The sequence below is a fragment of the Fukomys damarensis genome, unplaced genomic scaffold, assembly GCF_012274545.1.
Source record: "Fukomys damarensis isolate Sample0158 unplaced genomic scaffold, DMR_v1.0_HiC HiC_scaffold_24, whole genome shotgun sequence".
NCBI classification, from domain to species: domain Eukaryota; kingdom Metazoa; phylum Chordata; class Mammalia; order Rodentia; family Bathyergidae; genus Fukomys; species Fukomys damarensis.
Window position 1 is genome coordinate 66,550,574 of NW_022900936.1, and position 25,632 is coordinate 66,576,205.

General features: G+C 49.5%; 1 protein-coding gene across 1 annotated transcript in view; it reads right to left on the minus strand.

Annotated features, from left to right (window-relative positions):
• Nucleotides 1–25,389, minus strand: part of Sema5b (semaphorin 5B) — a 60,157-nt gene extending 34,768 nt beyond the window's left edge. Inside the window, exons 1-2 of the mRNA XM_033768065.1 lie at nt 25,320–25,389; nt 1,731–1,934 (exon numbers count right to left, since the gene is read on the minus strand). Of these exons, the coding sequence (XP_033623956.1) occupies nt 1,731–1,884 (154 nt within the window). The 5' untranslated portion in view covers nt 1,885–1,934; nt 25,320–25,389. The remainder of the gene's footprint in view (nt 1–1,730; nt 1,935–25,319) is intronic.
• Between the last annotated feature and the right edge of the window lie 243 nt (nt 25,390–25,632).

A 25,632-nucleotide genomic window follows, 5' to 3' on the forward strand; every position in this document is an offset into this window, starting at 1 on the left:
CCAAACAATACACTGGCCAGAGTGATACAGAGGAGCAGGCTTATAAAAATGTGGGAGGCCCTGAATTTCACCCCCAGCATGTGTGCATGCAAAGCTGTCATGGACTAGGTGGGGGTGGGCAGGAAGTCAGATTGACTCCATTCATCCTGGAAGATCAAAAATGGTCCCAGGGACCCAGGTCCTTGGGACCCCATTTCCCACCCCTCCAGCCCCCTCTCTCCGCAATTTTCCCCAATACAGACCACCCCAACAGAGGGGAAAGGGACAAGGATCAGCCCTGTGGGTAGTGCCCCAGGCAAAGCCCCTGTGAGGGCATGTTCCCTGAGGATCTGTCACTTGAGGACAGTCCTGAGAACCCTGTTCCTTCTGTCCCCTCATTTGGTCCTTTGCTGCAGTGACAGCCACCAGCACTCTAGGAGGCATCAGGAGTCTGCGGGTGTGCATGTGTTTGTACACGCAGGACATTGCTAATTTACTCTAATCCACTTAAGCCTACAAAGCCAGAGATCCAGGTTCAAACAAGACAGCACAGAGAAGACAGCTGGAAATCTTCCTCCCCAGAGAAGGGAGCCAACCTGCAGCTAGGAACCCTCATTTTCAAACCACCTCCAGCAGCCCCCAACATTCTCACCTATCTTCTGCCCATCAAATCCCACGACTCCCTGATTTGTATTTCTGCTTTGGTTTCTACCTTGGCCCACCTCACTAGTCCTGCAGGACAGGACAGGGCCCTGGAAGGCACAGCATCTGGTCTCAGGGCAGTGGAGTCAGAGGGCTGACTTTGAAGCCCAACTCTGACAAGTCTCTCCCAGCCCCAGACCTTGGTCTTCCTGTTTGCAAAAGGAGATGATAGTCTCCTTGCCCAGAGCATCCTCCCCCCCACGGTTATTAGAGGAGAGAGTAGGCCAGAGTGGGTCAGACTTAAGAACCTGGGACCCCTGAGACAACATCTGCAGATCCTGATGTGAGCCGCCAAGTAGGTGTTGGATCTTGAATTATGAATGCTATCATGACACAACCAGGGACTCTCAGACTGGTCAATAGGTCATGGGAGAACATCCAGGCCTCTCTGATATTTTTGTTTTATTTTTTGGATTATCATCAGATGTATATACTGATTTTAGAAATCATGAAGACCGCATGAGCTCCTTGGAATATGTCCAGTAATTCACAAATCCCAGTTTGGGAAACATTTTAATAGGACACTCCCACGCTCCCCCCTCAGCAGAAGCATTATTAGTCACCAGGGCCCCTTTGGCTGGGGGTTCCTAGGACTCCAAACAGGGATTCCTGCAGCCCACTTAGAGTGGGAAAGAAGCCTTCCAGAGATCTCCAGGCACTTCCTATTGAGTGAGTCATCTTTACCCTTCCCTTGTCAGAGAAGCCAAGAAGTGGGGCTCATGCTTCCAGAGCAGCTATTGCTGAGATCCCCAGACAGATCTTGGCCATTGCCACCCAGGGCGTCCATAGCTTCATTCTCTAGCAAAGGAACCCTCGTGAAAGGCCACCACTCCCCCCAGAGAAAGCATGGACAACAGCCCTCCATAAATCATCTGGAGACAAAAGTTAGATCCTTCCAGCCCACACACAGGGGCCTGTTCTTCACCAAATATCTATCAGAGGCTCAGCATCCTACCGGAAATGAACATCCCAAGGTCTTCTAGCAGCCAGGAAGACCCTGCCGAGCTCTGGCCCAAGTCCTTTAGGACCACTGAGTGGGATGTTCTCACCTTCAAAGGTCACAGTGGGATGCTCTCTCAGGGTGCAGAGTTGCTGCTCACTGTTGGGCTCACTGGAGACATCGTGGGAGCTGGAAAGGTGGGCCACCAGCAGAGCAAGGCTGGGCAGCAACAGTGACACAGCCAGAGGTCCTGGGACCACCATGCTGGACCCCTCTGCAGTCCTAGGTCCTGGAGTCAGGCTGGGGAAGAGACCTGCAATGCAAAACTCAGTCTCACCAAGTGACCCCTCCATCAGTGCCCACTTCTCTCAATTTCCTCATGGTTGTCAACAGCTCCACAGCATTTAAAAATGAAATATATTTGTGTTTGTTGCTTAGAGTTTATTCTGCTTTAGTAATGCGAAGTTATAGATCATATCTTGAAAGTTAATTTTCCTTCTAATAGTATTCTGTACAAAACTGATGAATTATAGAACCTTTTCTATTATTATCCCAAGTGGTTAAAAATTAGTTTTAATGATACAAGTGGTATCTTAAAGATTTTAATAAATGGAACCAGGGAAGGCAGTAACTACTGATAAAATGAAAAACTTGGACCCAAGTCCAACTTGGACTTCATATCGTATGCTAGAAAAAGTTTCAATTGAATAAAAAATTTAAATGTTAAGGATAAAACCACAAAAACATCAGAAGAAAATTTGGGCAGAATCCTTCATGCCTTGGAGTGAAAAATCATGACTCAAAATCTAGAAACCATCAAAGAAAAGATTGACAAATTCGACTACACTAAGAACACAGATTTTTGCATGTCCTCCCTCCAAAAAATAACATCAAGTAGTATCAACAGGCAAATGACAAACTGGAAAACTATTTACAATTCATATTACAGAAAATGGACTAATATTCCTAATATATAAAGAACTCCTAGGGGTCAATAAGAAAAAGGCCAACAATCCAGTAGAACAATAGGTAAAGAATATAAACATAAACAGAATTTAAAATAATATGAATGATATTTTTTTCTCATTTATAGTAAGAGCAATGCAAATTAACACTTAGACTAAGATACCACTTCACACCTATCAAGTTAGCAGAAATCCAAGTTAGACCACATACTTCTGGAGAGGCTGAGAGGAAAGGGACACTGTCATATACTGTTGGTGGGTGTGAAAATGGCACAAGTCATGTGGAGGGGGATCTGGCAGTATCTGGCAAAACTACTAATGCATTTACTCTTTGACCCAGTGATCTAATTTTGGGAGTCTACCCTGGTGCTCCCCAAACTGGTGTACAGGCCAGTGCCAATCCCCAAGTAACAACTCTGTAGTAAGACAGATGCAGAAATTTGAGAGCCAGTGCTTAAAGCCTTTCTAGCAATTTGACAAAGTAATATTATGTGTATTCTATCTAACAACCAAATAACTGGATCTGGGGGTACAGCTTAGGGGCAACTTGCCTAGCACATGCAAGATAAGATCCTGGGCTCCATCCTCAGCACCACAAAAACACAACAATGAGGGATATATATGTATGTATATATGGAGAGAGAGAGAGAACAACGCACAAAGTAAATATTTTGGCTTGTACTTGCATGCTGTTTTTCAATTCATTTCTCTGGCAATTCACTTTTATTGAATTTTATATAAGTATCCATCTGTAACAATTGTAAATTGAAAAATCAAACCTGATCCTTCACCACAGATAGTTGAGAAGCAAAAACAGACTTCAGGGGCACCTACACAAGGTGACTTATATAACAGATTATTTGCAGTGACATTCTTTGAAGTAACAGAAGAATGAAAGACAATCAAATATCTAGAAACAAGAGACTGGTTAAATAAGCTATGGTGTATCTGTGTAATGAAATACTATGCAGCTATAGAAAAGAATGGCTTTTCTCTTCTATGAAATTAGAAGTTGAACTGGGTCAGGGACTCCCAACCACAGATGGGGTGAATCAGAGTGGAGGCCTTCATGGGCAGATGGGGGATTCTAGAGGTGACTCTGATGGACCTCCCCAAGGTGGAAAGCCACTGAGAGGCCCCAGGGCTCCTCCCTGCTCTAAAATCTTGCTCCTAACCCTTTCTTTCTCTTTCATTCCTAGCACCGCTATTCTGCTCTGGAAAATTGCAGTCAAGTTATTTTATTCATTCCTCCTTCCTCACACATGTGTGAAATGGGATGATACCCATCTCTGAGTTGCTACAAGGCTTCAAAGAAATAGCACAGTGACAGACATAGCTGGTCTACCCTGCCCGGTTCAGCACCATGTCAGGAATCAATTCCCATGGCCCCTCTTTGGTCCCTTGGTCCCCAGGTACAAACACTGCATTCTCTGCTCTCCCAGAAGGACCTGGCCATCCTCCTCAGCAAGAACCTCTGGAAGAGAGGCTGGACCCAAAATCTTTTCATATTGCCACTCATGTATTTCTTTCTCCCCTCAGTGTTTGGCTGGGCCTTCCTGCATGTGGACCTTGGCTCTGCTGTCCCAGCCTTCGTACCCACTAGAGCCCTTTCACAGTACTGCCCCTGGCCTCTCAAACAGCACCACAGCAGGGCATGTGTGTGGAAGAGAAGGACCAAAGGGCAGGGTCAAGTCCCAGCTCTTCTCCTTACTAGCTATGTGACTCTGGGAAAAATACTTGACATCTCCTTGCCTTGGTTTCCCAAAATCAGGAGTGAAGAAAACAATAAAAAGTTCGTCAGCAGCTGTGAGGACAAAAGGAGTTACTCCCCTTAAGAGGCCTTGAACGATCCTGGCAGACACTGGTGATCCACTAGTGGGAGCTGTCCTGGAGCCAGGAGGACATGGACAGCACCAGAGACTTCCCTCTGCCCTTTGTACCTCCAGATCCACCCTCTCCTGCTTGCTGGGCGGGCCTCCCTTCCCTCAGTGTGGGTATGGCCAATGGCGAGAGGAGGAGATACCCAGGAGCTGCCAGCATCCTCTGCTTCCAGGCTACAGGGACTTGCTCCCTCCCTCCTGCCTTTTGAACCTGGGTGGCACCAGCCCCTTGGTTTCAGCCCTAGGGTACTGCACAGGGAATGATCCATATGGTTCCCAACTCCCTTCCCACACATCAGTAAACAGCTCCTTTATTAAACTGCCCTCGCATCTCCCAATTTGAGGGCACCATCTGCTTCCTGGGGGTCCCTGACTGACAGAAAGCTCATGAGGGATTACTCTGCACATATGCAAATATCACCCTTTGAGTTGGGGCTCTTGTCCCCTCAGCCCCTCAAAACATCCAAGGTGGCACACAACTGCCCTCCATCATTATGGCTCAACTGCCCTTGCTGCACACTCCCCTCCCTTTCCAGGCCTCCTGCCTCCCCACCCAGATCTGACCACTATCCTCAGAGACTCAGCCAGCCTGGCACCTTCTGTGGCCAGATCCTGAGCCCAGGGGCCTGAATTAGGAATGTGCCCTGGGCGCCTTCTCCTCCCTGAGATCTCATGCCTCAGAGCTCTTAAATTCTGCAGCAGAAATTCCGTTCTCATTATGGTTTTTATGTTAATATGTCCTGCAAGTCCTTCCTGAATCAATAATTGCTAGATTAATATCACTGCATCCACCTGGGCCCCAGTGCCGCAGGTCTGCAGGCCGTTTCAGGAGAAGGGCAGGGATGTAGGGGACATGATGGAGGCAGGGAAGAGGTAAGGGCAGGGCCTGGATCTAGGATCTTCTCTACTCAAGTGCCTTTCTTCAGGGGAGGGAAAAGAGAGGAAGAGAGGCACATGGGCAAGCACACAGAGTCACACCGAGATAGACAAAGAGAGTATTAGGGAGGCCACTGGAAACAGTGTACTCACATCAGTGCCCCAATCCTGAGTCCTTCGGAGGCTCATGTACAGGCCTGTTTTGCCACCATTGTCAAAGACCTCTTTCTCCTTGGCAAAGGAGCCAGTAGGCCCTGGCAGGGGTGCAATGCAGGGTCAGAGGAGCAGCTAGAAATAGGCTGGAGTGTGGAGGGCTGATGGCCAGCACTGAGTGCAAAAAGCCAGGGCTTGAAGTTTTGAAAATGTCAGCAGAGCAAGGATACCATGCTGAAAAAAAAAGCGGCCAATCCTTACATCAGTGGGTATTATAAGGTCACACTTTCTGTGCAGAGTTCTAGACACTTATTGGGGGGCAACTTCCCAACTTCTAAGAACTTCCAATTCCCCAAAGAGGGGAAATTATCTCCCTCCATTCACAGTCAACAGGTAGGTCCCAGAAGCCTTCTACAAGCCACTCAATCAGGGCCACAGCTACACCAGGACAGTCACGTGATCAAAACAGACCAATAATTGGTCCCCATAGGGTCACGTGATCAGAATTGACCAGTCAGTTGCTGTCTCCTCAAAGGTCAAGTCAGTCTATGCAGACGAATCTGGAAATGTAAATATGGGTTCCAGGGGTGGTCCTCTTCCACCTGCCACATGGTTGAGGACAATCTGAAAACAGACCAGTTACAGGAGATAGTGGAAACTTGCTGGGATACTGACAGCCTTTGCATTCCCAGTTCTGGCTGCTGCCTGGTGTCTGACTACATTTTCCCTCCATAAACCACTCATCACCCAAGTCTTGGAAATGAAATTCCTGGTTTTGTGTGGAATTGCGTCAGATCAGTAGTTGCTCACAGGTGCCGTCCCGCAGTCCATTTGTGGCCTTCCTCCTGTCTAGCACAGTCTTAGTTTAGCGTCAGTGAGAGGTGGAAGCAATGTAGCCCAATGTAGCCCAGTTAAACCTCTCCTAGCCTTCCAGAGGCAGCCAGATGGTGCATGAAAATCGCCAATGGGCAAGGCAAAGAATGTTCCAAGAGGACTTTACTTTTTCCATAGATGGGATAGGGATGCTGCTTCCCTGGCCACTTGCAATTTCTCAGTGATAGTCAGCTAAGGGTGGTGGTGCCGGAGGCAGGTTGGAGCTGGGACAACAACACAGAAGTGGCTCTACTCTGCCTACTGCCAGATTTCTTTTCCAGCTTTGTCCCTTGCTCTTTCTCTCTTCTTTTCTTCTTTGGTTCCTTCCTCCCTTTTTTTCCTTCCTTCTCTGCTTCCCTCCTTTCTTCCTTTACTTGGTGCTTGGTACAGGGCCTTGCTCAGGCTGAACATGCAGCACTGTAGGATGAGCCTTTTTTTCTTTGTCTGTAAGGGGAAAATTGCACACCTCTCTTAAAAAATGGTGTTGCAAAGATTAAATGATTTCTTTCATCTAATGGGCTCAGAAAAGCACCTGCCACAAAGTAAGTGCTGTATAAGTGCTGGATATTATTATTGGAGGGAAATACGCTCCTAATTTGTTTAAGCCTGTGTTTTTCAGGTTTCAGTTATCATTAGCCAAAATTATTTCTATTCAATATAGTTTTTATACTTAAAATCAATATTTCTGAGACAAGTAAAATTTCTATTTCTAATACAAGTGTCTGATTTGATGTTAACACAATCTCAGAAGAGCAATATGTGGTAAGAGGCTGATTCTCCTGAGGGTTGCATAGTACCACGGAAAGCCCTGAGCATGGGAAGCTGGCATATCCGGGCATACATTTCAGATTCATCACTTGTAAATAAAGCTAATAGTTCCGTGCCTTAGAGAGAACTCCTGTGCATGTGTGTGTTTCTGGGGAAGGAACCCAGGGCCTTATATGTTGTACCACTGAGAATTAAATTCCCAGCCCTTGAGAGAACGTCTCGAAGCATCCAGAGCTGAGGTTGGCAGACAGTGGGTCCATAAGTAGAAGCTGATTGGTACACATAAGACTTCAGCTAAGCATTCATTTGTGTGATCTTTTGCTAGGCACTTTCTGAATGCCTATGTACAAGTCCTGTACAGAGGGGAAGTAGGTAGACTCACATGGCAATAGCACGGTCTCTACATTCAAGGAGCTCACATTCTAGTGACCTCTAGGGAGAGGAAATGGATCCCTGAGGGAGAGACAGTGACCTGGGGCCTGGGATCCCGATGAGGAAGGGAGTACAGAAAGCTCATCCCTGCCCTGTTCTGGGGCTTCCTGTCACTGGCACGGTGGTAGAGGCAGTGAGACACTCTAGGAGCAGGGAAGGAAGGTGCAGCACCAGCTAACTCCTGCTATTTTGGGAAACCCTGAGCCACAGGAAAGCATTTTCTATATCTTCAGCCAGAGCCTCTTGCCTTCTCCTATGCTGCTGCCCCAGTTCCCTGCAGGGCCCCACTGTGGGGTCACTCTAATGGTGCCTGAGGAGGGTGAAAGGGAGTATGCGTGGGTGCCAGAGCTCACAGCCACACAGGCAGTCCCTTGAGGACTGTTCACCTTCTCTGGGACTTCTGCAGGGCCTGTTTGCCCAGCACTGACAGCAGCAGCAGCAGCAGGAGCAGGAGCAGGAGGAGGAGGCAGCTACAACAGAGGAAATGAAATCTTGGAGTGATGGTGAGGCAGAAAGAGAGAAAGGCAGAGAGCTTGGGCCAAAGCAATCTGGAGGCCCAGTCAGAGGGACCTCTGCCCTTTGTGAGTGTGTGTGTGTGTGTGTGTGTGTGTGTGTGTGCATGCGCGCGCGCGCATCTGCACACACATGTGCATACTCATATGTTGGCCCTGAATCCCCCACAGAGCCTAAAACAGCCCCCATTTGCTCCCTGCACAGCTGTGTCTTCCCCTGTGTGCCAGAGCCAGAGTGGCCAGACCACCTGAGGGCCAGTTCAGTGGTCCTTCCATACATTCAGTGTGAGGAGTAGTGCAGCCCCGGCTCTCCAGGAGCTGCCAGCCAGAAGCTAGACCAAAACTCTGGTAAAACATCAGCTGGAAGCAGACGCTGAGCTTGTCCTCTGAGGCTTTCCCTGGGCAAACAGTGAGACAGCTGGGCTGTCTGTGGGAGGGAGGCCCAGGATGCCTGGTGGAGACCATTGGCCTCAAACGAAATAGGGCAGCACTTCTTCAGACTGAGAGCACAGCACAGGCAGAGACTTGGCCCTGGGCGTCCTCAGATACTCCAGGGTGCTGGAGACACAGGAGAGAGGGGGGCGAGGATGTGTGAGTCTGGAAAGGAAGGTGAGGGAAAGGAAGGCTGGGTCACAGTGAGGCTTCAGGAGGTTTCTTTGCTGCACGGGGGGACCTGGGGAGTCTGCAGTGGTGGAACAAAATGGTCAAGGTTGTGATCTGGGAAATCAGGTGGCAGCAGGCAATGGAAGAGAGGAAGTAGAGAGGTCACTTGTGACTGGGTGAATCTGACAACTGGAATCAGGCACCTCTTCCGCTGGGAGAGTTCAGCCTCACACCCAGAGCAGGCTGGACTTGGGTCCCCTTGTGCACTCTGTGGAGGCACACCAGCCCCACCGCAGGCTGGGCCTCCAGCACAGCAGGGAAATAAACCACGGGCCCAGGTGGGTGGCTATGCAGCCACAGAGCTGCATCTGAGCAGCAGCAGTAGGGTCCCCCAAATTACAAAGCAGCAGAGATCTCTTCTTTTTATTGCACAAAACAATATAATCAAATAGGAAATGACAATGTAACTCTAAAGAGGAGTGCTTGGGTGAAAATAGCTGGAGCAGAAAGAGCACATGCCAGGCACTGTGCTAGGCTCTTGCTCTGAAAGATTTCACGATAGCTTCAAAAGGAAACCAAGAAATGCCCGTGTGTGATCCATGTTCTCCAAGTGAGAATCAGAGGTTATGGAAGCTGAGGAACTGGCCTGAGATCCCAGCGCTGGTGAACATTAGAGCTGATATGGAATCTGGAGACTGCTGGCAAGAGCTCATGCTGCAGACTACTCTGATATTGCTGTCCTCCCTCCAGAGCACATGGACCCGATCCTCTGGGCATATTCAGCAGCCCATGCTGTATGCACTTTCTAAGCAGCGGTTGGAGCCCAATTTAGTTTCCTGACTGGGCTTACTTACCAAGGAGAGCACTTTCTAGCTATAAATTATTAAGTTGACGCAAGTCAGCCTTCTGTGAGTTTGGGCTGTGGGAGCCAGTTTCTCCGCTCTCGAGAAACAAATTCCAGAGGTTCCAGATGGACAGGGCAGACTCCAAAGCTGGAGCCAGCACGCTGACAGGCACCTGGCACCTGCCCCAGTCCAGGCGTGACAGCCAAGGGCCAGGACAGTGGGAGCGAAGGAGACGCTGCCTCTGGTCCCCACTCAAGCCCCATCTGCTGAGGACATTTGGGAGTGGGGTTCTGGAGGATCCTCCTCCCCTGGCCCCTCCCTCTTTGCTTCCATTCAAAGTCCCCACTTGGCTGCCTGCCTGGGAAAGAGGGAGAGAAAAAAAAGAGGAAACAGAGGGACACCAGGAGCAAGGAAGAATGGTGTGGGGGGTGCCTCTCAGTCCCCAACCGGGCCCAGGCCACCAGCTGCCCAGCGCCGCCCAGCGCTGGGCTTCTCCTTCACAGAGCAGCAAAGGCATCTTCCCACCCACCCATCACTCACCACTTGGGGGGCCAAGCTTAGCCAAACTCGGCACAAAGATAAGATTGAGATGCAGATTCCTTCCCTTTGCTCTGAAAAGAGCAGATTGGATACGGATTTTCTTCCTTTCTTCCCAGGGCTGACTGTTTGGGAGGCTGGGCCCCAGAGGGAAGGTAGAGACCCAATGGGGGAGGGGCAGAGGCTCAGCGAGCTGTGGAACCTGGGGCGTGAGGAGGTGGGGATGCTCTCCGCCCCACCCCACACCCTTTCCCAGGGAGCATTTGCATTATCAGCTCTTGGAGGTCCCTCCTACAGCCCCATCCACATTGCTCCAGCTGCCAATAAACCCGTGGGGACGATAATATGAAAATGTCATCACAGAAAACTCGATGAGCGGAGCTCTTACAGATCATTTGGTTTCAACCCAGTATCTTCAGATGAATGAACTGTGGAGAGAACATCCGGGTCAGGAGTGGGTAGGGAGCTACAGGCAGAACCCAGGTAGAGTAATAATCATCATCAATGACAGAGCCTTGACACAGAGACCACCACAGGGGCAGAGGATAAACTCCTGGATCCTTTCCCTGGTATTCATTACATGCATGATTTGTGTTTTATCCTAAGATAATCAGGGAGTTAAAAGTGTTTTTTGCTAAAAAAAATATGACTTTTCACTTCAGCCTACAAATACCCAATAGGTGAGTCAAAGCAGAGCAAAGCTTGACCTTCGTTTTATAAGATTTTGGGTCAACTCTTTCTCAGCTCTGCACCTAGGCATGTTAGTTATTTAGGGAATATCCATCTGAAATTTGGCCTTATGAGGTTTATTTCCCCAAATTTACCTTCTGCACCTTGTCACCCTTCAAGACAGAGCATCTATGACCTAAAGTCTCCACTGCCCTAAACCAGTGGGGGCGAACCTGTGGCACACACAATACTTGTTTTTCTTGTAAGACAAAAGATGTGAATGTGTGATTGCAGTGGTGGCACTTCCCAATAAATAAGTGGGTTTTGGGTTGGAGTTTGGGCACTGGTCTCTAAAAGGTTTGCCATAGCTGCCCTAAACCTATAGTCACCTTGGACTCCAGCAGACCTTCAAGCCTTAAGGCTTCTTCCCTTTAGCACCAAGTTGCCCCTCAAGCCATGAGGACTCAACCTAAGCAACAAAATCAAGACTGAGATAAGGATCAACAGAACCCTGGCCCATCTCAGTTAATCCCTAAAAGCTGAACTCCTGCTGCTCTTTGTCTTGTCGAGTACGCCCCCTCCAGCTAGGACTCAAGCCGGGGGTCCTTATGTTCTCTTACCTGCCAGTGAAAGCTTTTGCCTGTAAATCCACACTGTCCATTATCAGTAAAGCAAGGACCTGAGCTAGCCAGTGATAGAACAACTCTACTAGGTACCCGACAATGTTCTGTGTTCATTAGAGCATGCTATTTAATCCACAGAGTGACCGTGTCGATACTATTATCTCCATTTCATGGATTGGGAAAGCGAGGCAAGGACCAAGCCAAAAGTCAAACTGATAGAAGCCACATATAAACCCAGGCAGCTGGGCTTCAGCGCTGGGCTCAGTGTGCCAGTATGGACTTAGCCATCCAGAAAATGGCATTATTTGACATAGCCTTACAAGTGAAGCCCAAGCCACTCCAGGAAAATCTACTAAGTGCAGTCTATAATCACTCTGCATTTGTGACCATGGAGCTCAGGTTTGCTCCTCAGAGTTAACTAAAGGTCAGAACTGAACACAATACAGTTTAGAAAACTAACAAGTGTGGATGTGTTTGCAGCTGTGCTGGAAAGAACAGGCACGGAGAGGCACAGGGAGAGAGCCTGCTAAGGGAGGCCGTGATCACTACCAGGCCCCTGCCTCGTGGGGCTGCAATGTGGCTGGAAGAAAAAGGGCAGAGAGCGCGTTTGCCTGATTCCTCGCACAGATCAGTATCACAACTGGGAGTGGTGCTGGTGGCACTATGATGATACCAAGATGAGAACAGTTTTATTTCCTGTTCCTCAAATATTCTGCAGTTTTTTTTATTGTTTTTGCAAGGCAAAAGAAAACAAAGGAGACTTGTCTATTTTAATTACTGGAATTAAATGCTGAGGATATTGCCAAACACACACCCGCTTATCTATTCATTAAAGCAGTCTCCCATCTCCTCCCTATGGGCTGGTGCTCTCTATGAAAATATTTTGCTATCAGATATTCTGTGTCTGGGTAAAATGGATAGTGCTTTGGAAAACATGCTTTTAGCTCAAAAACAGATGCAAATCCAGCAAAAGGCCTGGATTTGTTTTGGGTTTCCCAGCACAACTCCACTTGCTCAACACAAACCTCTGTGGATGATGTGTTTCTACTCACTCTCCTGAGCAAGGTTCCTCAACACACAGTTTATCCTGTCACTCAGAGAGCTCTAAAAAAAATGGAGGGGAGGTGGTCGCACAAATGTGTGAATGCATTTAATGTCGCCCTTAAAAAAAATGGTTAAAAAACAGGCTGGGGATGTAGCTAAGCGGTGCAGCATCTGCCTGGCAAGCACAAGGTCATGAGTTCAATCCCCGATACCAAAAAAAAAAAAGGTTAAAATTGTACAGCCACCATGAAAAACAGTGTGGCAGTTACACAAAAAGCTAAACCTTGGATTACCGATGTGATCCAGCAGTTGCTTGTGGGCATCCCCACCGCATCAATGAGCTATCCATGTCATGGCACCATGGTCCATAGCAGCCAAAAGGCAGAAGCTACCCAAATGTCCATCAACAGACAGACGGACAAACAGAACGTGATGTACACATACTATGGAGTATTATTCAGCATGAAATAGGGGGGAACTTCTGACATGTGACAGCATGGACGAACCTTGGGGATATTATGCAAAGTGAAATAAGCCAGTCATGAGAAGATAAATACTGTATGAGTCCATTTATATGAAGTACCTAGAACAGTTAAATCCATAGAAAAAGAAATTAGGATGGGGAAAAGAGAAGGGGATGTTATCGTTCACAAAGAGCAATAACTTAACAAAAAACTTCTGTTTTGCAGAAGGCACAGAATTCTGGAGAAGGATGGTGGTGATGGTTGTACAACAATGTGAGTGCCCTTAAGACTACCAAGCTTGATTGCAATTTTTATGTTATATATGTGCTATCGCGATTTTTAAAGAAGAGCTCCTAAAATACAAGGGACTAAGATGTGCTGATGAACCCCCAGGTGACGGTGGGGGGCTTCTCTATGTCCTCACCTCAGTCTGGCACCTACTGCCAGTCCTACACTCTCTCCAGAGCGCACTTGCCCCTGACCAGAGAGTGAAATAAGTCCCCTACAGTCCCTCCGCACCACGGGCATCTGACTGGGGCAACAGGACATGGATGTAGCTACAGACTTCCAAGAGACACAGGCCTAGGGACCAGATGGACCACTCACTGCAGGGGAGAACTTGTACGTATCCACAAGACAAGCCAGGCAAACGAAATGAAGCAAGACCTCCCAATGGCCTATGGGTTTCCCACTGGATTCACTTCTCATTGCTGAGATTGCAAATTACCACAGATCTTGTGGTTTAAAACAATGTACATTTATTATTTCACAGTTATGTGGGTTGGAAGTTGATCCTGTGTTTCAGAGGGCTGAAATCAGTATGTTGGCAGGCGGCACTGCTATCTGGAAATGTTTTCGGGGTTTGTTTTTTTTGGGGGGGGGCTGGGGTTTGAACTCGGGATCTTGTGCTTGTGAAGCAGGCAGCAGAACCACTGAGCTAAATCCCTGGCCCTATCTGGAGGTTTTGTAGAGTCCCATTTCTTGCCTCTTCCAGCTTGCTGAGGTCGCCCACCCTTCATCTTCAACGCCAGCATCATCACATCTCCCACAGCTACCTCTTCTTCGGACCACACCTGAGAACGTTTCTCCACTTTAAGGACCCATCAGATTACACTGGACCTATTCAGATAATCCAGGAAAATTTCCCCACCTCCAAGTCCTTAACCAAATTAATCTGAAAAATCCCTTTTGCCACATAAGGTGACACAGTCATAGGATCCTGGGATAAGGTGGCTGCTCTTCTGCCTCTCCTACCCATCATTCTCCCATTGTTAGCCCCAGGGCACACATCCAGGGCCATCCTTCAACACCATGGCCATCTGCCTGGGGCAACAGGAGATGGACTGAAGCCACAGGGAACCCCACTCAGGCATCCTCTGAGGCAAACACATCATGCCCAACATCCAGAGAGCCATGGGGGCTGAATTTCCGAGGAGGAGTGGGAGCCCGTAAATGTCTCCAGCAATTCATGGCCACACAATGTCAGGAAGGGGAAAAAAGGACATGATGGAGTGAAAATCAGGGACCATGGGCATGCAGCCTGAGGGGCAGTGAAGAGAGAGGACCAGAGATGCAGAAACTGCAGGACAGGACAGGACGGGGCAAGAATGTCTGTCCCCATGGGAAAGAGGACAGCCACAAAGTGCAACGGGAGGTCATGACACAGAACACACTGGCGAGATGCACTCTCGCAGCAAATCCGTGAACACCGGCACAAAAGGTATACAAAGGCAACTGGTGTTCACTTCCCAAAAGCTTCTTCGAGTAATGAATTCCGCTGTGTTCTTAAAATAGCACTCACACCCAGTTTTTCAGTAACACATACTGGGATGCTTGTAAATCTATGGAAACGAAGTGCGACCAGTAACATCTGCCGATTGCCTTCTGTGCTGCTGGTGTCGCAGGGAGACAGAAGGGACTGCTGAATGAGGAGACAGGCTCAGACTCCTGAGGAGTCAGGCTCAGGCGCGCGCACACACACACACACACACACACACACACACACACACACCACACACGAGTCATCCTATTTAATCCTCATGGCCACCTCACCTTCCTTCCATACACACACAAATCAAGGCTACAGAGGCAAGATGCAGGGTACGATGGGGAAGCAAGGAGTCAAGCCAGCTCCAAAGCCCTGTTGGAAGCTGCATCTGGCCTACACTTGTGGAGGCTGAAGAGAGAATATTCCGGGCTATCCCTTACCTAGCGGGTCACCTCTAGGCTGATTAGTGAAACTTTTGATTGGGGACAAGGATTTTCATTTTCAGTTTATTAAAGATAAGGCTCCTGAAAGAGGTCTACATGCCGCGATGTGGGTGGGTGAGCTCATGTCATTGGGGGGATCAGGTGTAGCGTCTCAGGATGGGGCAGAGACATGGGGCTGGAAGGAAAAAGAGCTTTAGCTGCACTTGACTCTTGGCCGCATGGACTTCTGCAAAAACCCTTTCGGTGCTTCAAAGCAGGTGCTATGGAGGAAAGTACCAGAGCAGCAGTAAATGCGGTACCCACTTCTCCGTCACCACCCTCTCAGGTCCCTTGCAGCCTCTTTTGCTGGCCCTAACCTTGCTCTGGTTCTTTCTCCCAAATGTAGGGCTCCCAAGGTCCTGCTCTTAATTCCCTCTTCTCTCACTCTGGCTGCTCCTGCGTGGCCTCTGCCACCATCCCCCTCCCATCAGTCCTCCAGCTCCCCAGGGCCTCTCTTCTGGACTCCAGGCCACATGTATGTGGCCTCATTATGTCACCCATGTATCACTGGTACAACCTGCCCTGGACAAATTTGCCTGCTTTCTTCCTTACCCTACTCCTGCCTCATACCCTGCTCTGTTAACAGTGCTAACGTCCACCCAGGTATCCTGACCACACCGCAGCATTCCTTGTCATGCGTCCCCCACACCCGGTCCATTGTCATGTCTTGGCATGGGGCCATCAACCATGCATCCCAAGCACTGATGTCTCAGGGCTGAGAGTTGACCTAGGACCCAAGAGGATGGGGAGGGGCAAGACAGCTGCCATCCAGTCCTTCTCTTCTCCAGCTGACTGGTGCCTTGCAAGGATGCAGGCCCAGCCCTGCCCATTCTTAAAGAAAATCTGCATATCTGGATTTACATCCAATTTCTCCATGTTTAAGTAGCGCATTAGTTAAAACGGGCATTTGTTGGAAATCCCCGTGTGTGCCAAATACAACATGTCTGTGTCCTCCGGGATTCCATCTCTCTTCCACTGGTCTTGCTCTCTGGTCCCACTCCCCCACACCAGTATGTCCACACCACCTCTTGGACAAAGGGTTCACCTCCCAGAGGGTCTCTGGAGGGCTTTCTCCACCTACCCCTTGCTGGTCTCAGGCTCCTCCCACCCCTCACCCTCAGTGGGCTGAAAAATCCCAGTTATATAAAATTACAGAGTCAAAGTCCCAGTGCTGTCTCGTGGGGTGTTACGGTTTAGGTCTAAAACATTCCCCCAAACCCTTATGTGTGCAGAAGAAGATTGTATCATAGGGCGCTGTACTCATCCGTGGATTCATCCTGTGATGAGCACAGAAGCTAAACGTGCTGTTAGGAGGTGGGGACTGGTTGAAGTTGGGTCACTGGGGACATGACCTGGAAGGGTGTGTTCTTCTCTCTCTGCTTCCTGGCTGCCCTAGGGTGAGCACCTTTCCTCTGCCATGCCCCTTTGCCTTCTGGTTTCTTCCTTAGAGCTAGCTGACTATGGGTTGAAACTGTGAGCCAAAACCAACCTCTCCTCCTTTAAAATACAGGTGTCAAGTCCTGGTGACCAAGAAAGGGAATAAGATAAATGGTGAGTACAAGCCTGAGATCTCAGCACTGCAGACCAGTTTCTCTAGATTGGATTCTGTCTGGATCACCTGTGTCCCTGCCCATGTGGCCACAGCTCTGAGTCTCACTCTTTCTCTTCTCTCCTGTGTGAGGCCCAGGACTCAGTGGGCACTGCTGCCTTTCCTACCAGCTCACTCTGCTTGGGTTCTGTAGTTTTAGATGACAGACCATCCGAAGGCAGACAGAATGGGGAGGGCAAGGGAGAAAGAGGAATGAAGGCTGATGCCACTCAGGGCGACAGAGCCATTAAGCAATGGAGCTAAACATCTGGCATTTAATTAACACCCTCGCTTCACTTTCATCCTTCCTCCTATTACCTGCCACAGGTGGGTGAAGCTGGCCTCCTGAAGGAGTCAAGGATAGAGGGAGAAGGAGAGGGGCCTGGACTTAGACCCCAGGGACTGATGGATGAGAGGATTATAGAGTAGCTCAGTAGCTTCTGAGGGAGGGCTAGTGAGAAGCAGGTGTATTAAGCAAGAAGGACTATGAATAACCCAGAAGTTTCTTGGGACAGAGGCTCAGTTCCCAGAAGCATACAGGAAAGCCCAGCTCTCCTTGTGGCTGACACTACTGGCTGCCTCACAGGTATTTATTCCCCCATTACTCTTGAGAGCAAGCCCCTGGTTGCAAAGTAGTTCTGCTCCTAGCCCAGGCGAGCCACTTGCCTCTGGGCCTCTCCTGGAGCAAGGGGTGCCTGTGTGCATAGTCCTAGCCTTTGGGAATAAGAGAAACCTGCTGCAGATTCAGGGCAGGTATTTTCCTCCTCAGAGAATAATACACTAGCAGGCGCCAGCCCTTCCCTCCCTCTGCCTTCCTGCCTTTCATGGGAGTGTGAAGTCTAGGGCTCCAGCAGCCAGGATTTATGAGACAAGGCAGGAGACAGGCAAGAGAATATCCTTGAGCTGTTTGGAGCCAGGGAGAGAGGACCAGCAGTCATAGCCACATTCCAAACTCTTGTGAAATGATTAAGTAAATTCCTGGATTTAAAGTTACTGTGGGTGGTGTTTTCTGTTACCTGCAACCAAAACATTTATAACTGGTACACTCCCTGCCACAGCTCCTCTTCTCTCTGGGGTCATAAGAAGATGACCTCTTGTTTAATAACAGTGGAGTGATGTCCCATGTAGACACGGTGCTAGGGACACATCCCAGTGTGGGATTAGGGACTGAGAAGTGGACACCGCTGTGGGAAAAGATGCACAGGTGGGGGTTCTCCGAGGGGCCTTCAGCCTTGCCAGTGCCGAGTGCAGAGCCTGTCATGTGGAGGGAGCTACGAAGACTTGGGTTTGTATGAATGGATTCATGAATGGATTCTGAGCCACTTCCTGGAACAGGTGTCTGAGTGACAACCAGCTGGCAGGAAGGGACTCTAGCAGTGAGCTTGAATCCAGATGACCCAAGACTCCCTCTTTCCAGAAGGCCACCGTGGAACACTGCCTGGCAGGTGTTCTCTCCCCCAGTCCCTATGATGCCCATTCACCCTCTCATTTGGAGCTTAGTCAAACCTTTCTGTTTGCCCGAAGTCCGGCTCCCTGGTTAGATTCTAAAGCCCTTGAAATAGGTACCATCATTTATTTATTTATTTGGTACCAGGGATCGAACTCGGGACCTTGCACTTGCGAGGCAGTTGCCAGCACCACTAAGCTAAATCTCTGGCCCCCGTCATCTTTTTTAAAGCCCCAGGTAAGCCTCTAGAATCTACAGATGTCTTGAACACTGAAGACATTTGAGAAACTTTTTCATTTAAGGCCAATGCGTAGAAAGGGAGTTAAGAAGCGATTTAAAGAGTAGCTCAAGGGCAATCTCCCTTAAACACAGCAGTCCCCAGATGACTGGGGAAATTTACTATTTCCCTGTCTGAAAATTTACTGTTCAACTGAGTCATCTGAAGTAAACACTTAAACACTCTGAGTAACAGTTCTGTACAGGGGGATCATCATAATAAGATGTGTTTCACAGTGCCGCTGTGAGAATCAAGCCAACAAGACAGTTTGCTATCAGAATGTTTATCATAATGAGTCTTTAAATATGATTAATCTTGGAAGAATTACCCCAGCGATGATTTGCTTTTGGGTATAGACTGTAGGGTGAAGAGGCTTAGACCTCCCTCCTCTACCCACCGCACCAATGGCCTCTGTTCCTGTTCAGAAGTGTGTACAGAACCTTGAGTTGAATACTGTGTTTCACAGGGGAGATGCAGAGAATGCAGGTGCAGAGGGTGCTGCTGGTATCCTGCCCCCCCCCGAGACCAGGGGGTGGTCCCATCCCCAGACCCATCCAGGCTACAGCCCTCACCCATCCCCAAGCACTGGCAGATGGAGGCACAGAAAGCCCAGCCCTGCGTCTCCAGGCGTAACAAATGCCAGGCACAGGTCATCCTGCTCAGGGCTCCTCGTGGCATCACTGGCTTCTGCCTGTGCTGCATCCTGGTTGTTCTCTGCTCCCCAATCAGTCACCTGTGTGAACATCCTGGCTCAGGCTGTTTCTGACTAAAGCAAGTCCTTTGGGGGTCTTGGCAGAGGAGGATGGAGGAGGTCAGAGAAGCAGGCTGGTGTCAAGGCCAAACTGCACCGTTCTCATTCGGCCCAGGGCACTTGCTGCTCACCCCTTGTGCAGCTAGCCCCACGTGTCAAGGCTCCCGTGGCCTTGACAGCTGCTCACCTCTACCTGCAGCCTCCCTCAGCTCCTCAGCTCCCCAACTCCCCTCTCTCCAAGGAAACTGCAGATCCTCTCAGAGGCCTGGAATCATTTTTCCAAAAAGCTGTAAATCCAAAAATCAATTGATCTCCGTGTCCCTAGATAATCAAACGGCCCCCAGGAGTGTTAATGTTCATAGCCTCACAAAGTGTTCATGTGGAAGGGGCCTTGGGAGGCAGTGGGACTCCCCTTTTCAGTTTAATCTTAATTTACTTGTGTCTGTGCCCCACCCCTCTCATTATATCTGAGATCACTGTGCTCAGCTTTATTCTCCTCTAAACCATTTTCACAGCTGGACAGTCAGAAATGCACCAATGCTAACCCCCATCCTCCATCACCCCTTTTTTCAGATTGGTCTCCCCAGAAGCAATGAACCTGAGTCAGAGTGGGACAGTGGTCCTGAGCTGACCTAGCAGTGGAGTGAGGAGAGTGGTCTATCCCTCAGATGCCATGCCACTTAGATTGGAAAGGCAGGAGGAACAGCTGCTGATGCTTTTATGGACCCCCTCCCCTCAAAAACTTGGAAATGTATTTCTTGGTAAGAAAGGGCAGGGGGAACCAGGTCAATTGGGATTTTCTTGCTGTTAATACTGCCTTATCTGGCCACGATCTGAAGTCCTTCTTCTGGGCCCTGAGCAAGAGAGCCTCCCTCTGTCCAAGGTAACGGGACTGGGAGGGAGTTCAGTTCATGGCAGCCATATCTCTTGGTGACCTCGGCAGTGTCCGGTCCCCACCACTGTCAGGGAATTGTTGCAGCTGCTCTATAAACCAACATTTATTTCCCAGGGAATGCTCTGGATCTCAAATCATAAGGGAGGTCACTGTCTCTTTAGGGAATCCCTCTTCTGTACATCCCATGGTTTTGTGGTCATTAGTTAATGTGTACATCTGCTTGCATTTTTTTACAACATTTGCCTCTGACCTAGAGCTGGGACTGCAGATCCGGATGCCCCCAGAATGGGCAGTCAGCAAGGACACCTGGCAACACGCACAGAAGTGACGGAGCAAAAACTGTGAGCTCCTTCAAGAGGGCACTGCCACTCCTCAGGGCAGCTGCTCCTCAGCTCCAGCTGAGACAGAAGCCAAACAAAACACATCTGTGAAAAGATTTGGCCCCCTGACAACTGGTTGTCATGGTCTGCGGGTATCAGAACCGCCCGGAGGACTTGTTACAATGCACCACTGGGCCCTTTCCCAAGTTTCTCACTCATCAGGTCTGGGTGGGACTCCAGATTTAGCACTTTAGCAAGGTCTTAGGTGACGCTGACACTGATGGTCAAGGGAAAGCATTGTGGGAGAAAGCATTGTTGCAGACATGCAGGTATGGAATAAAAGAACTTCCTCCCTGCCTTACCTTTTAAGATTTGCTAGCCTTCCTTCAGCATGGCGCTGAGCTAACTGTGTCCTTATGATGTGGGTTCTCTAAATGTCAGATACACATCAGAAGCCTGCACAAACATCTCATTTAATCCTCACAACGTTACTGCAAGGTGGCATTATTGTCCCTGCTTCACTGCTGAGGATCCAAGGCACAGAAATGTTTGCGACCTGTTCAAGGTCACAAATTAGGAAGTGACATCCTGAGGCTGAAATCTCCATCAGTTTCCATTGCTCCTGTTTTTCTCAGGTATCAGACTTGGCAGAGAAAAGGTTCCAATGACAAAAATCTCTCCTCTTTCCGGGGTTGAGCAGAATGGCCCTTTCAGTAGGGTTCCTTCCTAGGGTGGTCCACCAGGGACAACTCTCACAGGAAGGGCTGGACCAGTGCTAACTGGCTTTGGGAGAGGAGATTATTTGTCTCTTTCCAAAGGGAGGGATCAGCCAAGGCCCAGCCTTGGGCACTATCCCACAGCCTGTAATTCCCAGGAGACAGGAAGGCCGGCCTGGGGCAGCACAGAGAGCCCTAGGTTTGCTGTGCCTGGGGAAGCTCCTTGGAACACAGGATCATAGGCCCTGGGATGCTTGAGTGCAGGATGGGAGAACTGACTGGCTAATGTCTGCAAACCCAGAAAGGCCGCAGTCATGCCAGTGTGGCTCAGTGCCACAACCCCTAGGTGCTAACCCAGCACCTGCCGTGTAGTAGACTGAAATATGTGTTGAACGAGAGAATAATAGAATGCTGGAATAAAGGACAGGGGATCTCTTCTCTTGGCTGAAGGGACTTTGGATAATGTGCCAACTCATGGTTGAAAGTGCAGACGCTCACAAAGCAGCCAGCCTTGGGAAGGAAGATGTGGCAGATGATAATTCTGCTTGAGGTAATTGATCAAAAATGTTTTCCAAATCTATCATGGGCTGAGAAGCAAAGAAATTAATAGGCCTGCTGAGAGCTGGCAAGAGTAATGTCTTATTCACGTCTGGGTCCAGCCCCTAAGTCTGTTGAATGAATGAATACGAGCCTTCCATCCTGAATGCCCGGTGGAGAAAGTGTCACAGCCTGCTGGGCAGGTGGAGGCGCACCTCTGCACAGGAAGCCTTCCCAAGGCATTTTAGGAAGGCAGGTTGGGTGTGAGAGAAGAGGACAGACCTTGAGCAGGGGGCCCTGGGGCTACCTTGATGGCAGCATCCCCAACCTGGTCAGTAGACACCACCTAGCAGGAACAGCTCGTCGTCACTGGGCCCTGCTACCTCATTCTCTTTAAAGGAGACTTTGGGCAGGGGATTTAGCTCAGTGGTACTGCTGTCTACCTTGCAAGCACAAGGTCTGGAGTTTGATCCCCAGTACCAATAAAATAAATAACAAATAATAAAGGAGAGTTAATGCAGGGCATGGTGGTACACACTCACAGTCCCAGTAACTCAGCTGAGGCAGGATCACAAGATCAGGACTGGGCAACTGAGCAAGACCTTGTTTCAAAATAAAAGAGTTTTTGTTGTTGTTTTGAGACAAGGTCTCGTTATGTAGCCCAACCTGGCCTGGAACTCAGGCAATCCTTCTGCCTCTGCCTCCTCAGTGGGAGCCACCACACCTGATTTCAAAATAAAAATTTTTAACTGGCTGGGCATGCAGCTCAGTGGTGGAGTGCTTGCCTAGCATGTGTGAGGTTCAATCCTCAGTACCATCACCAAAAAAAGGATTAATAGTGGCAACAGCAGTACTAGCAATGACTTCTCAGATTTGTGTGAAGATGAAAAAGTGGGGTATCATGAATAGAATGAATAAACACTCAACAGATGCTTCTTTACGAACTGGATCAATTGATAGATCCACTACGTTTGGGTAACTTTACCACACTGGATAGCTTTCGAGAGTCCCTGACCTCCAGCAGCAAGCACTATCTGACTGGCCTTCTTCCTACTGTCACTATAGCCTTCTTTCTCTGCTGTTGCTGGTGATCAGGGCTAGACCAGCAGCTGGGGGCAGCTCTGTCTTACTGGTTCCCCCTGCCTTTCCAGGAATTCAGCCACGATAGCCTTTCCGGAGCCACGCAATAATGTCATGGAGCATGTGAGCTGGTTTTAACTTATGACCATCCTCATCAATATGGCTCCCAGTGCATTGGACACAGTGACGTGAACAGTCACGGTTCTCCTGGCCCTGTGTGAGGCATGCCATCCCTTTCCCCTGGATCTTGTCCTCATTTCTTTACAAACCTGTGATCAAAACTCAGCCTGGGCCAGTCACCCTCATCAAATAAAAACTGCTCTTGGATGACACCCTGATGATTTGCATTATCTGTACTACGGTTTGACTTTATTTAACTATAGCTCCAGATGATCCTGTAGACACTACTGGCCCCGGAGCAGGGAGAAAGATCCTGTGTGAGTTGGTAAGTGGTTAGGGTGCTGGGTGGGGGCAGCGAGGGTGACTGCTGTGGAGTCAGGGACCCTGCTTGTCCCTGTTACTTGGGTGGGTCCTTGCTGTTCTTCTTAACCATGATGCTATCAGATCCCCTATGAAGGCAGTAGGCAGGTTGCCATGGCTCCCATTTTATTTTTTCACTTATTTTATTTTGCAGTACTAAGGAATGAACCTGGTACCTTCACACTGAGTTACATTCTCAGCTCTCTTTAAAAATTTTTTTTCTGTTGAGACAGGGTCTCACTAAGCCATTAAGTTTCCCATGCTGGGGTCAAATGTGTAATCCTCCTGGTTCAGCTTTTCAGAGTCCTGGGCAATGGTTTCCACGTAACAGGCGACGAGACTGGGGCCTTGAAAGCAGCTGCAGATCCAAATGCTCAGAGCAGGAAGAGCCCAGGTCTGCCCATAGACCCTGTACCCTCTCCACGCTCCAGAACACTCTTCCCCAAGTCGTGCCTTGGTGGCTGCCCTAGATACGGATTGGGACAACTGAGGTCTGAGAGCCTAAACAGTGTGGGAGAATTCTGCTGACTAAGAGCAGGCGATCCAGAGTCTTTATAGTTTGTTTAGAAATCTGAGAGCTAGAAATTCTAATTTCTAGATTTCTCATCTCAAGATTCCCCAGGGGGGGAAATAAATCACACTAACACCCTCTTTGGGGAGTGAATAATATCAGGTCTGGGGCAGGAAAGAGAATGGTGGGCACCCATCCCAGGTGGGTCCTGGCCTCCCTGACTCCAGGCCACGTTGAGGTTCTGCTCTCTCATTCTACCTTTGGCTTCCAGATCTGGGGATGCCAAGTAGGATGGAGCCCCCAGTGATCTGAGGGGTGCCAGCCAATAAGCAGACAATCCAGTGTACCCAACTGGTCCAAGTCAGGTTCTGGATTCAGCCAACCCAGAGCAGATCCCAGGTGTGAATGGGCATGGCCTGGCAGGTTGTGGAAGGAGCTGGAGCCTCCCTTGGTCTCTTCCAGAGAGGAAAACAGAAAAGGAAGGCACAGGGGTGTGATGTGCGCAGGAACTGTAAGGCCACAAAGTAAACTGAAGGCAGTTCATCTGTTAAGGTCATAAAACAGAGAGAGTGTCATTTTCCCTTTTGGTTTATGTCATTGCTATTATGATGTTGTTTGTGCGATAAATAAAACTGCGAAGAGATAAGTGTCTGGGGCCTGCACCAGAGTTGTACAATGCTGCACACTTGGTGAAATGCAGATTCCCAGGAAGGAGGACAGTACGGAACCCAGGATGTAGGTGTGGAATGTGTGGGTGGAGGAGGAAATCCCCTAAACCTCACTAGGATTTCCCCCTGGAGTGTGATGCATTTTCTTCAGCAGGTTCAATTCCTGGTGATCTGGGTCCTGCCGACTTGGACTCCTGAACTTTCAGAATATACCTGTGTCCTGCCTGACTCATCAGGGCAAAGTCTTGGGTTACTGGGCATGCACTGCCATCCCCCACAGCGCCCAGATCCATCTGGAGAACAAATGGTTGGCTGAGGGGAGCTGGGAGAAAGAGCCCAGGCACAGCACTCCCATCTGCTCCCGGCACATGACATGCACTGCAGCCTGGGAGGGAGAAGGCTGCAGGTGGCTGGCTGATGAGCAGGAGAGGCTGGGAGAACAGGGATGACACAGACCTATTGTGCAGCCCCAGCAAGCAGCCCTTCTGTGATGCAACCAGTTCGTGGCAGAACCCCAACCCTGAGCAGCAGGTGTGAGTGGGCAGGGCCTGGCAAGCTGTAGGTGAGAGCCTGTTCCATCCACTTCTAGAAAGGAAAAGAGCAAAGGAGCACACAGGGGTGTAATATGGGCAGCAGAGGCAGCGGCAGCTTTCTGGGCAGGCAAGGGCTCAGTCTGCCTCCCTCTGCCCCACTCCACTTCCCCTGGGCCCAATGTGTACTATCTGTCCCTCCTTCCCCCTGACCTTGCACGAGCCAGGGGACTTCTTTGGCAAGCCCCTACCTCCCTGCCCCAAGCCAGGAGAGCCCCCTCTCTCCTGCATGAACAGGTGCAAGACAGTTCTGAGTGAAGGCCAGGCTGGGACAGCACCACACCACCGCCCCATACCCACTCCCCAAATGTGAATGTGCACATGGTGCTCACCTGTGCACATACCTGCACACCTGCAGCACTCCTCAGAGATGCATCCTGCGAGGCAGGGGCCTGGTCCTTCGGAGTCTGGCCAGGTGGGGAAGGCAGGACAGGTGATGGACCGAGGACCTCTCAAATGGGCAGTGTCTAGGAGCTGAGTAGGCCATGGAGCTGAATGAACAGAGAGCTTCAGCCCTGGGTCAGGGGATGGGAATAGAGGAGAGGGGGTCTTTAAGATAAGCACAGTGGGCTCTTTCTGATCGGATGTAAAAGCAGCCCTTCTTAGAGATAGAAAAATGATCAAGAGCTGACAAAGCCCCTCCAGTGCTTACTGAAT